Here is a 14,199-nt window from a genome sequence, read left to right as displayed (position 1 = left end):
TTTTTTCCTTTCTCTCTCCCATTAGCAAATTTTTTATTATTATTTTTTCTTTTTTAATATGTTTTTTTTACTTTAACCATTAAATAATATTTGTAAATATAATATTTAAATGATGTAAAAAAAAATATAAAGTAGTTAATGTATGGTGTAATGTAAAAATGTGAGGTAAAATAAAAAAAATAGAGTTTTGATGAGGTATTTTGATAAATAAAGTAGAGTACTCATTGGGAGTGTTCTTCTTAGCATATAAAAATAAAATAAAATAAACTCTAAAATTTTAAGGCATTAATCATTTTATTTAGTTTTTATTCTTATATTAATTTGTCAAAGACAAGATATTATGTTGATACTGAAGTAAATATAATATTTATTGGGTTTATATCTTTTTAGACCATGTGTTTTTGGTTCATTACCTGTTTCGACCCTGTGTTTTGACAACTAACTTTTTGGACCATGTATTTTCTAAAATAGTTTAAAGTGTTTTAACAAATTACTTTTTTTGACCATATATTTTTTAAAATAGTTCAAATAGATCCCTAAATTTGATTTTGATCAAAAAAATTTGAACTAAAATCACAAATAATTCATCAAACTAACAACTTATAACAAAAATATAGTCATTCTGCTTAAGAACTGTGTTGTTATATTCAATTTTTGTTCATTAAAATCAAGTTTAGGGCCTATTTGAACAATTTTACAAAACACAAGGTCCAAAAAATAATTTGTCAAAACATAAGGTCTAAATAAGTAATGAGTCAAAACACATGGTCTAAAAATGTATAAACCCATCTTTATTTATGTATAGTTTTTTTCACTTTTGCTTTATTTTTTTCTCAATTATAATTAACATATTTATGGTGAAACAATATCTTCATTTACATACAAATCATTTTTATTTTGAATTCTATGTTGCTATATTAAGCATCAATGGGTTTATTTACATGGGCCCTTTTTAATATATGTTTATTTTGTTTCATTCACAAAATTAAATAAAAATAATCTTAAATTAAATTTGTCCCATGCCAACAAGCTTCATCAAATCATATCATGTCTAATTGGTAACATAACAATGGACAAATTTGCTGCTTCATTTAATAGATATTCCATGAAAAAAATAATAATAAAAAAAATAAATAAATAAAACTTAGCTGGTTCTCTAAACCAGTCAAATGTCACATATACAAATGAAGGTTCTTCAATATTTTGTAAGAAATTATTAAAACAAAATCACTAAAGAAAAAAAAACTTTATTAAACATCCAATTAAAAAACTACATACAAAATGTATTGTGTTTTGTCTCATAAAAAAAAAGTATTGTGTTTGGTGCTAGGGATATTTGAATATCATATAGTAGAAGACATGATTACACCTTTTTTTTTTTTGAAAGGCCATTATTGATTGAGCAAAAAAATGTTAAAACTAAGTTAGCTTTGGCTTATAAAAAATATATATAACTCACTCTAGATGTGTACATAATATTAAATTCTCATAGAATCCATAAAAAAAAGTTTCTTCGCAAAATGAGCTATTTTTTGAAATTATTTTGCACTCTGACTTAATTTTGATAATTTTTTACAAAATAGTATTCGATACTCCAAACAACTGAACGAAATTTTTCAGACAGCTGGTCGAAATATTTAGACAGCTCATCGAATTTTTAAACAGATATCATTTTGTAAAAAATTATCAAGACTAGATCACAGTGTAAAATGACTTCCAAAAAGATGTCATTTTACCCAATTACTAAAAAAATAGTATAAAGGAGCCAATCAAGCCTACCCACCTAATAATAAGAAACAATGTCGTTGTTTTTATAGAATTATATCATGATTTTGAATGTAGTTCTACTTTCATATCAGTTTCGTTGCATATAGTAAGTGATTTGAGAATGAGTTTATGTATTTTTGGATCATGTGTTTTGTCAAATTAACTGTTTGTACCATGTGTTTTGTAAAATAGTTTAAATAGAAACCTAAATTCAATTTTAGTGTTGTATGATCCGCACTCTTTGAGTCAGTACCAAACTCCCACAGCCAATTTAGCTTTTCATTCCAGATAACCCATGCCATTACAAGAAGAGTCTATTTATATTCAGCAACAATAAAAAGGAAATAACATAAATTAGTTACAATCTTCACTCTCCTTCAGCGTCCCAAATGCCCAACGAAATCCCGAAGCCACCTAGGCCTCACGCGCACTCTGCTGTTACGCGCGGTAGACTTCTCCCCTGCGGAACTGCTTCTCTCCTCTTCTTCCTTGCTGCAACTGCTTTCTTCCCGTGCCACTACGTTTTTAGCTTCTTGGGCCGAGTGGTCCAACCACTTCCTTATGCTCTCTTGGGTCAGCCGTGGGTCTAACTCAATTGGACTTATGGTCTGGGCCTCGCTAACATTTAGTCAAATTTTTCTGAACTAAAATTACAAATAATTCACCAAACTAACAATTTAAAACAAAAATAAAATCATTTTGCCTAACAACTATGTTATTATATTCAACTTTTTCTTCATCAAAATTGAGTTTAAGGATCTATTTGAACAATTTTACAAAATATAGAGTCCAAAAAAAAATTTATCAAAACACATAATTTAAATAAATAATGAGACAAAATACAAGTTACATTTAAGAATTACTAAAATAATTTACAAGTATAATTCCTTTTTCATTTGTATTCTGGCCTCTTTATTTTTCTGCTTTAAAGTGACAATGGCTTTATTTACACAGGTTCTTCTTAACATGTTTATTTTATTTTATTTACAATATTAAATAAAAACAATTTTTAATTAAATTTGCCACGTGCATGCCAAGAAGCTTCATCAAATCATAACATGTTTGTCTGGTTGTGTTATCAATAAACAAATTTAATAAATATTCCAACAAAAGAAAAAAATAAAATAAATAAATAAAAACTCAGTTGGTCTTCTATAATAAGTTCCAACCTGTCCAAAATCACATATACAAAAGAATGTTCTTCATAATAGCAGAACATAAAAGCTTTTTGCCATAAAGCAAAATTCAAAGGCAAACTAACAATACACTTTAATTTCTTTTTCTTTTTTAAAACATCAACCAAGCAAGAGGAAGATGTAATTAACAAAAATATTATAAAAAAAAAAAGAAAAAGAGTTGTCCTCAGAACCAAAAATATATATAAATTTATATATATATATATATATTCAAAACATCAAATTTGAGTTTAATTTTTTTCTTCTTCTATGCTAGTATCATAAGCCTTCTCCCAGTCTTCAGCCACTTCAGAAGTTTCTGTTTCGGAAACATTTCCAACAACCAACCCCGCCGCTATCGGAGTTGGAGTGATTTCGAAACTCGAATCCTTGATTCCAGCAGAAGATTTAGATGATGAACTCGAAGAATTTTCATTATCTAGCACACTCCATCGGTTTAGCGAGGCGGCGAGTGGAGTTTCTTTCTTCCACGCAGATGGCTGCACGTCGGCAGAGCCACTGGATGACCACTCATCGCCGCCCCATGTATCTTCCTGAACAGTCGCCTTCTTCCACGGGTTACTCTTGGCCGTCCCCGTCCCTGCCCCGCCCCAAGCATTTGCTCCAGAAGTTGAACCGGAAGCACCTGCTGTCGCGTGAAACAGAACAGCTCCAGTGTATACTGATCCATGGTCTAATCTCCTCATAGCAGTTGCTGCGCGGGCAGGGTCGTGGAAAACCGCCAATGCATTCTTGTCGTTCAGCCAGACAAGCTCGCATTCTCCACCAAATCTCAAAACCAACGCACTGATATCAGCATCTCGAGGCAAATCTTGGAAAGAAACGACGAGTCTCGGGTCCATGTCTACCAAAGGATCAAATGCAGGAGGCTGAGGTGCACTCACGGTGGTGGTACCCTTGACACCAAGAATCCGAGGGGGTACTTTCGATTTAGGTGTTACGTGGACCACGATAAAACGCTTTGGCTCCCAGCCAGCGGCGTTTACTGCAAGCTTCCACCTTTCGGCGATCACCCTAACTGCGTCTCTCTTCTCCTTCAGCATTGGACAGAATACATGAACCTTGAGACCACTTGTACTTCCTCTGCTCTTCCCAAGAACTAAAAATTTGCATCTTTCCTCTACGGATATCACCCACTTGGGATCACGCCTGTAGAGATCTCCCAATAACTCAGAAACAGAAGAACTCTCGCCGAAATGAAGAGCTTCCAAGTTGGGAGTCGCTATATCGAAAGCATCTGCGAGAACCCGTTTGCGCTCCAACTTAGCACATTCATCCTCACACATAAGCTTCCTCTGTCCAAGTGGTATCTTGATACCAGTAGCTTCTACGGGTTGCAATTGAGCCGGTAACTTCTGCATGACCGAAGCTTCATAAACAGTATCAGCATTGTAATTACCACTGTTACCCCCAGCATCACAAGGAACACTAGCTGATATACGGCCACATAAGCAAGTAATTGTCACGGGAAAATCACACCGTGTATCGGGACAAAGATAGGAGGGGTGACAAGGTGCAGTGCATGTATGCCTGCAATCTCTCCTTGGAGCACCACACGTCTGCCCACAAGAAGATCTTAAACCTGGTTCGGACCCCGTCTGAGCATCACAAGGAGGTAAGTGACAAGTTCTTCCACAGGCATGCATGCCGCATTGCCTGGTCTTACCACAGAGCTTGTTACATCTAATGTCCCTAGACCCACAAGGAATGTTCCTCAAAACCACGTGCCCGCCGATACACTCCTTCGCTACAGGAACCGAGCAAGGAGGGCAATCTCCAAAGTGGCAGCTGTGAGAAGCTGAATGACCACAAGGCTGAGGTACTGAACATGGGAGTTGACAGGAAGGGGGAGGTGTTCCACAAGGTAATGGAGGAGGTATTGAAGTTCTTCCACAAGCGCATATTAAATCGGTAAATATGGTTTCCAGGCACGGAGGACAATGACCACTGTGACAGAGAGATTCACAAGCATGTTGGCCACATCTTAGCTTCTTTCCACAGGACATTGAACAAACGTGCGGATCCCATTCTTCTGAGTAAGTGCTGCTCGAATTAGAAAGAGGACAGCATCGCTCATTGCAACGGTGTCTTCCACAGCTTTTCTTCCGCCCACAGGCTCTGTCACAAGTAAATTTTTCATCTGACGTTGTTTTATAACATTCCACAGTTCGAGAAGTTGAGGTGCAACGACATTTTTGTGAGACTTTAACCAAACAAGGTGGACAATCACCAGCATGGCACACCTCTTCACAGGAATGCTTCTCACACGGAAGGACCTTCTGGCATATTTTTGAACAGGTCGGAATGGGGTCTAAGCAACTGCTCCGTTCCTCCTTCAAAACTGTTTTCCCACAATGGCATGTCTTGGTCTTGCTTGGCAGTAGCTCACACTCTCCACAAGGACCTGGATGACAAATTTCACCACAGAAATGGTTACCACAGTTTAGCTTCTTTCCACAAAGAGAATTACATGAAAAGACCCCATCTTCTGCTTTCACCACTCCCTTCACAGTCATGTCTGCACAAAGAACAGCCTCCACTGTTTGCTTGCAGAAACAGGCAGCATTAACCTGTACTTGACATTGATCACAAGGACCAACATGACAAATCTGCTCACACTTGTGTCGGCCACAACTAAGAAGCTTTTCACAGCGCTGACCACAAGTAAGACCAGACTTACGATCAGAGCATCTTGTGGTAATTATTTTCTTGCCACATGAGCATATACGAGGAGGGGCAAATGCTTTACAGGGAGGGCATGGACCAGGGTGGCACTGCAACACACAAACATGAGGGCAATGATCCTCCTTACTTCCTCCACGACCAACATCTCTCTCAAGTGGCTTTCCACAAGGTTCCCCACACGAATGGGGTGTCAAATATAAGTCTGAAGGTGGGTCTGGCCTCTTACCACAAAAACAAACATAGCGAATCTCTTTCGAGGATGTGAGCTCCACAGACTGACATCCAGGACACCGCCAATTAAATCCCTGATTGTCCACAGATAAATCAACAGAGGTGGGCGCTCTCGCCCATTTCTTGATACAATTCAAGTGAAAGATAGAGTAACAGCTGCCACAAGACCAAACAGGTGCAGATCTCCTAACCATGTCGTAGCAAATCATACATTCAACTGCCCCCTTCATAAGCTTCTCTTGAATCTCTTGCACAAGCTGTGGTAAAGTAGAGTCCTTAGTCTCGCTACCTCTTTCCTGCTGCTCCCTCCTATTATTGACTGGTCGACTTACTTGACCCCTTGAACTATAATTCCCCTTGTACCGACTATGCGACGCTGCGAAGCTATTGGTAGAATCAACACCAATCCCATCTGCAGATGAGTTAGAATGAAAATTATTATTCCCCCTGTGCTGACTATGCAACACTGCAGAGCTATGGGTTGGCTCACCACCATTTCCATTTTCTGTTGAGTTCGAAGGCAAATTAATAATCCCCTTGTACCGACCATGCGACGCTGCATAGTTATGTGTCAGATCACCACCATTTCTATTTTCTGATGAGTTCGAATGTGAGCTATTATTCCCTCTGTATCGACTATGACTATGCGATGCTGAAGAACTATGAATAGGAACACTGCCATTTCCATTGTCTGCCGAGTTCAAATGGGGACTACTATTTGCCTTGTGCCGACCATGCGAAGCCGCGGAGCTGAGGGTTGAATCACCGCCGTTTGTATTTTCTGTTGAGTTCGAATGCGAACTTGAAGGCTGGTTCACCACAGTCACCGTAGAGGGTCCTCTAGGAACCCACTCTCGCCGGGAAGGCTGAGCTGTGGACCTAGGCCTATCTCTCCGCTCACTTCGGACATTAGAACTCATATTCTCCGAACCCAAACCCAAACAAGTATCCACAGACACCAGATTGAACAAAACCGACTCGTACAAAATTGGTGTAAACAAAAACACTGAAAAATCACAAAAGCAAAATAAAAATCATTAAGGATTCGATTCAAAGGTCGGTCCGTAACCAATTCAAGAAAAGAAAAAATCGATTATCCAAAATACAGTTCTATTTTTATCTACAAAACAAACTACTTCTGCTTCCGTAGTGAGATTAAACGTTGCAATAAACATTGCCAAATTTTCTCAGATGCCAAACATTAAATTAAATCGATCGAGTCATAGATTATACAAAAATCAAATCAAATCCCTACGAATCGAAGAAAAAGAACAACAGGCCCTAAATAAAATCAAGTATTACCTGATTTGAAATGCGAACAAAAGATATTCTCGCCCTCCAATCACAAATTTTTCGCCTCAAATGCGAATTTTTTTCTGTTTTAACTGTTCTTCTTCTTCTTCTTATTTTATTTTTTTTTACTAATAAAGTTTCTCTTTCGCTCCGGGGAGAAACAAACCGAGTGGCGACACAAGTAAATGGAATGGTGAGTATTTATAGTGTCCAGTCCTTGCGCCCAAAGGAAATTTTGGAATACAATCGTGCCACGTGTTCCTTCCGTGCTCATCACTCTCTGAAAATGCAAACACAGTCTTCCTCCAATTGGAGTCTATTGGGCTTTTCCTTCTTTATTGGATTGGGCCTGGGCTGGACCATGACCTGGGCCCATTTTTGACCATGCTGAAATTGTGCAGTGTTAAATTACATTTTATATGGATTTTTTAATAAAGTTTTGAAAAATATGGTTTTTTTTTTACCAGTATTATTTTATGGCTTTTTAAAACTTGTATTCCCTTCAATGGGATTTTTTTCCCATATTTTTGTAAAAAAATCATTATTATGCCATATTTTTTTCCCATAATCTTATTTTTTTTTAATTAAATTTGTCCATACAAACCAAGAAAAGTTTAATTACCATATTTTTGCATATTAATGGCTAAAAAGCCATATTTATGAAAAAATCTCTTACAAAAATGTATGTTCATTAAAAATAAGTATATTTTGTCCGTAGAAAGTAATGATAGATGCATTCAAACGTTACACTGTTCTAAAAAATTTGCAAATGGCCCGAATTGAATAACCTACTTAAATCAAACCAAATAAATCATTAAAAAATGCAATCTAAATAACCCAATAAAAATTCAAACCACCCAATCTTATAATTAGGCGGGTTGGAATAACTCAAATAAGAGTTTTTTATATATATATTATATAATATTACATTAAAAAATAATATTAAAATGAATAAAACTCTATATTTTTAACAATAAATTTAGAATATAATATTTTTAAGTTTGAATATTGTTTGTTATACTTTATGTTGATTGAATTTGATTATTTGAAAACTAAAAATAAAAAAAATATTGAAGATCGATTTAAACGGGTTAATCCAACCAAACTACTAAAATCATTGGACAGGTTAAACTTTTATTTTTTTTCTTATTTGGTTGGGTTGCAGTCGCATGTTTGTAATCCTATATTTATTTGGGTTACTTAAAATATGTTATAAAGTGATCAAATCAACAATTGTACAACCATAGTTACAGACAGTTTCAACCTATCGCTTTTTTAAATAGTAGATCTCAGTTTCAACCTATTGCACTTATCTAAACTAGTACTTACTATTTTAATAAACAGTATCGCATCATTGTATGTAATATTTGGATGGCCAAATCATCTACTTTCTGTACATATCCACCGAATAAGTGGCCTAGCAATAATGTTTGCTATCCTAAGGCACCAGTACCATGAGGTCGCGTTCGAACCTCAACCAGTTTTCTTGAGATCTTAAATGTGAAAGTTTGTACATGCCAGCTCAAGCTCCATTCCACTAGTCCACTAAAGTTTTAGTGGAAGCGAGATAGAGTCTTGACGAGCATTCTTGAGGAAGATTAGAGCGTCTATAGCTACACCCGAAAAAGTTAAGCATTGCCCTATTTGTTCGGCGTAAAAAAAAAAACTATTTTGTACACGAGCAATTAGAAAAACAAAATTTTCTATAAAATTACTAAATTATGTGTATAAATAATCATACAAATGAAAAATTTTAGTACTTGCAAAATTTTCTGAAATATCATAACAATTCTCGTAGAATCGAGAATGAAGTTTTCATTCTGTACATGTCAGATCATGAATAGCAACTGCATCTAATCTCCAAAAACAGTAGTCTGTAATCAGTTCTAAAAGAAACTGATTAAAATCAAATTAAATAAAATAGTTCTAGCACTGGTTTTTATTTCTTTTTCCTTTTCTTTCTTTCATCTTCAACTATGGAGATAAATCAAGACAAAAAGGGGCATAAAGCCTAATCCACCAACAACTTGTGGAGCCTTGTCTGTACCTTGTACAACATAAGAAAATATGTGACAACTTGATTCTCTCATTAGCTTTCAATTTCATCCAAAACAAACCCTAAAAAAAATCAATAAAACTACAAATAAAAATGAAACTTAGACTATTGTGTTCCTTTCCTAACACTTGCCATTGACCAATTTCACAGCTTTCTCAGTGGTTATTGCCAATTCAACAGCTGCCCCAACATAGCTGTGTGGGGTTAACTTCAATAGCTCTGTCTTTGCTTCATTAGGTAACTCCAAACCTGCAATGAACTCTCTTATACTCTCCTTGTTAACTGCTCGTCCTCTAGTAAGTTCCTTAAGCTTCTCGTACGGCTCAGGAACACCGTATCTTCGCATTACCTGCAAAAAATAAAAATTTGCATTTCAAGAGTAAATCTTCACATATTTCATTCCAATAACAAAAAAGGCATCAACTTTTTTTATAGCTACTTTCCACAATAGCCTTGTTGTCAACCAAACACCTCGACATTCTGTCAGAAATTCTCGACACCCTCTAAAGAATTCTAGACACCATCAAAAATTCTTTCTCGATGCCCTATCTAGATTCCAGAAAAAGACCATTTTGCAAAAAACTATCAAAAGAAAGTCATTTTACAAAGTGACATTATAAAATGGTCAATTTTCACTAATTAGTCAATTCTCAAGAGTAAATCTTCACATATTTCATTCCAATAAGAAAAAAGGCATCAACTTTTTTTATGTTACTTTCCACAATAGCCTTGTTTTGATAATATTTGGCAAAATAGTCTTCCAAACACCTTGACATTCTGTCAGAAATTCTCGACAACCTATCTAGATTCCAGAAAGATACCATTTTGCAAAAAACTATCAAAAGAAAGTCATTTTTACAAAGTGGCATTATAAAATGGTCAATTTTCACTAATTAGTCAATTCTCAAAAAGCCACCTAACATCAAAACTAGTATGGTTCCTACAGTAACCCTTGATGGGGTTAATCATTAATGATAACCTTTGGAATTCAATTTAACAGAAGGAAGTTAGACCACTGAAGATGAAGAAACAAAACTATTGCAAATAGAAGAAAAATGTACTTACAGTTTGGATGGGTTCTGCAAGAACCTCCCAACAATTGTCTAAGTCCTCACTCAAGCGAGCACCATTCACCTAAATTGCAAGACAAACTATCAGAAAAGTATTCCCCATGTAGACGCAACTTTATCGGTTTTTCTTCTGTTTAAAAAAGCATACGAATGGCACATTCACGGTTTCTTGATTATAATACAGTATGCAAAATCCAAGTCTTCCCTAGATTTGGTAACTTCAGTGACAATGTATTAGAATATGGGGAGTATCTTTTTGTCAGTACTAAATTAAAATGAGAAAAATAATATATAAAAGATGAGTTCACCACTTATTTACACGAAATCAACCATCGTGGACAAAATTATTACAGTCAAGCAAAACCTAAATCATTTTGGTGATTAAAATGGCACATTCACGGTTTCTTGATTATAATACAGTATGCGAAATCCAAGTCCCTAGATTTGGTAACTTCAGTGACAATGTATTAGAATATGGGGAGTATCTTTTTGTCAGTACTAGATTAAAATGAGAAAAATAATACATAAAAGATGAGTTCACCACTTATTTACACGAAATCAACCATCGTGGAAAAAATTATTACAGTCAAGCAAAACCTAAATCATTTTGGTGATATGATTAAATCAACACTAATAAGACTTAACATTGTAAAAGTTCTTTACATACCTGAAGTTTTGAAATTCCTTGTAGTGTGCTTTTATAGGCAAGAAGAGAGTGTCCCAATCCGACACCCATATTTCTTAGAACAGTTGAATCGGTTAAATCACGCTGCAAAGTACCACAATATAGCAGAGAATTTAGTACAGCCAAAACTAAATCAAGTCTACCTACAACCAGTATAAGACCCAAAATAACAGTTCCAAATAATTTAGAAACTGCTCTTCCCTTTGACCTTGTTCAGCTTAACAAAATTTAATGAAAGTAAAATCATACATCCACCATCAGTATTTACAACATGCTATTCGCAAAAACTTCGGTAGCACAGAATAATAGGAGGAACCCCAATGTTACTCTCAAGTCTTGACTAAAACCATCAAAGGGGCAAGACGATAAACCTTGTTTTATGAACACTAGAGGTAATAAAGAATGAGTTAAAAAAGAAATTGTAGCCGCTTTTACCTGAAATCGAGAAATGGGTAACTTTGTACTCAAGTGAGACAGAGTTCCATTAGCTACACCAAGATTGCCTTCACTATTTTCGAAATCAATTGGGTTCACTTTGTGAGGCATAGTTGAAGACCCAATCTCTCCAGCCTTAGTTGTCTGCTCAAGATTTGAACATAAAAAGTAAATTTTCTTGACAGAGAAAAAACTACTTGTTAGTTGATGCAAGTGTACATCAGAACACTTACCTGCTTAAAGTAACCCCATGATATATAGCCCCATATATCTCTATCGAAATCAATCAATATATTGTTCAATCGGTAAATTGCATGAAACAATTTTGCCATATAGTCATGTGTCTCAATCTGCAAAAGCAGAAAATTAAATAAATATACATCAGAGAATTCTAAACATGCATGATTAACACCAACACAACCTTTAATTCTTGTACAAAAAAATCCTATCATCATTTATGTCTCGTACTGATACATCTTTGTAGATAGTATGGTGTTAAAAGTGCATATACACAACTGATTAGAATTAATGAGCATAAAAATCAAGTTATTCGACATGTCTTACTAATACCCACAATCTGTGAACACTACAAACTGTTAATGAATGTAGAATTAGCTTCAAAAAGTGAAAGAAACGAACCTGACTGACATACGCATTGAAACTCAATCCAAGAGATGTTACAAACTCCTCAGCAATCTGGGCCCAATTGATAGCAGGATATGCAACAAGATGGGCATTGTAATTACCAACAGCACCAGCGAACTTTCCCATTATCTCGACCTGAGAAATATCTCTTCTTTCTCTACTTAACCTAACAGCAAATATGGCCATTTCCTTCCCCAAAGTTGTTGGTGAAGCTGGCTACAGTTTGGAAAATTAAAAGGTGCTGATATTAACCATACAATAAGGTATAACAGCATAAGTAACAAAAACTTATCGACATTAAAAAATCTGTCTAATACTTGAGTGAATAATCAGTTTAATACTTCAAAGAAATGGCTTTTACCTGCCCATGGGTGCGAGAAAGCATGGAAATATGGGCATTGTCCTTGGCCATTTGACCTATTGCCTCTATTAAATCATCGACAACAGGTAATATGGTATTGTCCAAAGCTTCCTTCAACATCAACGCATGAGCAAGATTGTTGATATCTTCGGATGTGCATGAAAAATGAAAAAATTCAAGCACCTTCAAGACAAAAACCAATAGTTAGACAATTCTCAAAACATTCAAAATCATATCTATATAAACATAACAATGTGTATATTAAACCTAGTTCATTGTTAGTAGTAGAATCTACTGAAGAGTCCAAACCTTGGCAATCTCAGGATGTGGCTGGCATTTCTGCTTCAAAAAATATTCCACTGCCTTGACATCATGGTTTGTCACTCTCTCAATCTTTTTAATCTCCAAAGCATCATCTACAGTAAATCCATCAATAATTCCTTGCAAAAAAGACCTAGCATCATTACTAAAGCTAGGCACCTCTTCCACTCCTGGAATTTCTGAAAGTTTTATCAACCATTGGACCTGAGACAAGAGTGCTACCACAATTTAAATTAATATTCCAATACAAACCCACATAGGACAGATGATCAAATACCAAATTCACTAATCAACAGAACAATTAACCAGAACTAAATAAACATCTGCACTAGAAGCATCAGAAAGTACAAAACTAAGCTAAAATTCAACAAAAGCTAACTTAAGCACACTAACCAACCAGTAACCATAATGCTTCTCAATAAAAACTTATATAGTCTAGCAACAATGGTTTCTTTCCTAACTTTTCTTGAATAAAACGCCATGAAATTAAAAAGAGAAGAGAAGAGAACCAACCTCGACTAGAACCCTGTAGTAAATAAGGGCAAACTCACTCATATAAGGAGCCAAGTCCTTGACTTTACCCCAATACCGACCGTCCAAAGGCGATAAAGCTGTCAAAGTCGAATACTCCAAGTCTCTGGACATGTTCTTTACAGTCTAAATCATCAAAATAACAAAAACCCACAAACAAATATCAAATACAAACTCAAATAACTTCGAACAATACAACTATAGATGGTAAAAAAACAACCTTTTGGGTGGCGATGTCAAATTCTTTAAGAGTGGCTTTGAAACGAAAAGGGTTCCGAGCTAAAGATAAAGAAGGTTTAGAAGAAAGGGGGAGAAGAAAGAGGATTGAGGACTCATTAGGCCTCAGAAATTTGGTTGGGGTAGAGCCAAAACAAGAGAAGTGAGTGGTGTTTAAAGCAAGAGAAGAGCTTCCCAACTCCATTGATGGAATCGCACAAGTTCGAAAGACTAACGTTGTGAGTGTGAGTGTGCGTCTGCGATTTCCGAGTAGGGCTTGTGAGAATGCGCTGCTTTTGAAAGACTACGCAACTCTCTTCTCTGCCGTTGCTTTTGGTCTACTCTACTGGTTTATGGCTCTCTTTCAGACTATTTTGCGGCTCTGTAGTGCAGAGGTTTTGTGAACACCATTTATTTATTTCTTTTCTTTTTCTTTTCAATTCTTTTATAAAAATAAATTTAAAAACTAGGGTAAGCATCTTTTTTTATTAACTAAAATATTTTTTTTAAAATTTATGAATTGAAGCAATGATTTTGTGTTTTTGGGTATTTTTAGGGACACTACTATAGTTGATCGTACTATAATACGACTCGAAAATGATAATAAGTTGGCAGTTTTGAGTTTAGTATCAATAGTTACTCATCAAAATAGGATTTAATTTTAGGTCAAAATCAAGATAACTGGCTAAATTCAAAATTGACTAATT

At 35.4% G+C, this 14,199-nt stretch overlaps 2 protein-coding genes across 2 annotated transcripts; both read right to left on the bottom strand.

The window, feature by feature from the left end:
- Positions 1-2,876: 2,876 nt before the first annotated feature.
- LOC133831721 (NF-X1-type zinc finger protein NFXL1) lies at positions 2,877-7,356 on the bottom strand. The gene is made up of 2 exons (XM_062262120.1): positions 7,182-7,356; positions 2,877-6,885 (listed from the first exon to the last, which is right to left on the bottom strand). Exon 2 carries the CDS (start codon positions 6,797-6,799, stop codon positions 3,194-3,196), a length of 3,606 nt encoding a protein of 1,201 aa, XP_062118104.1. The 5' UTR covers positions 6,800-6,885; positions 7,182-7,356; the 3' UTR covers positions 2,877-3,193.
- A 1,670-nt stretch (positions 7,357-9,026) lies between these two features.
- Positions 9,027-13,891, bottom strand: LOC133831719 (uncharacterized). Its single transcript, XM_062262119.1, has 10 exons — positions 13,497-13,891; positions 13,259-13,402; positions 12,734-12,949; positions 12,425-12,607; positions 12,058-12,279; positions 11,652-11,768; positions 11,419-11,562; positions 10,966-11,067; positions 10,294-10,362; positions 9,027-9,577 (listed from the first exon to the last, which is right to left on the bottom strand). The coding sequence occupies exons 1-10, from the start codon at positions 13,695-13,697 to the stop codon at positions 9,350-9,352; spliced, it is 1,626 nt and encodes a 541-aa protein (XP_062118103.1). The 5' UTR covers positions 13,698-13,891; the 3' UTR covers positions 9,027-9,349.
- Between the last annotated feature and the right edge of the window lie 308 nt (positions 13,892-14,199).

This window comes from Humulus lupulus, chromosome 4, assembly GCF_963169125.1.
Source record: "Humulus lupulus chromosome 4, drHumLupu1.1, whole genome shotgun sequence".
Taxonomy (NCBI): Eukaryota; Viridiplantae; Streptophyta; class Magnoliopsida; order Rosales; family Cannabaceae; genus Humulus; species Humulus lupulus.
The sequence above is the reverse complement of the archived record's forward strand: the minus strand, read 5'-3'. Positions and strand labels throughout refer to the sequence as shown.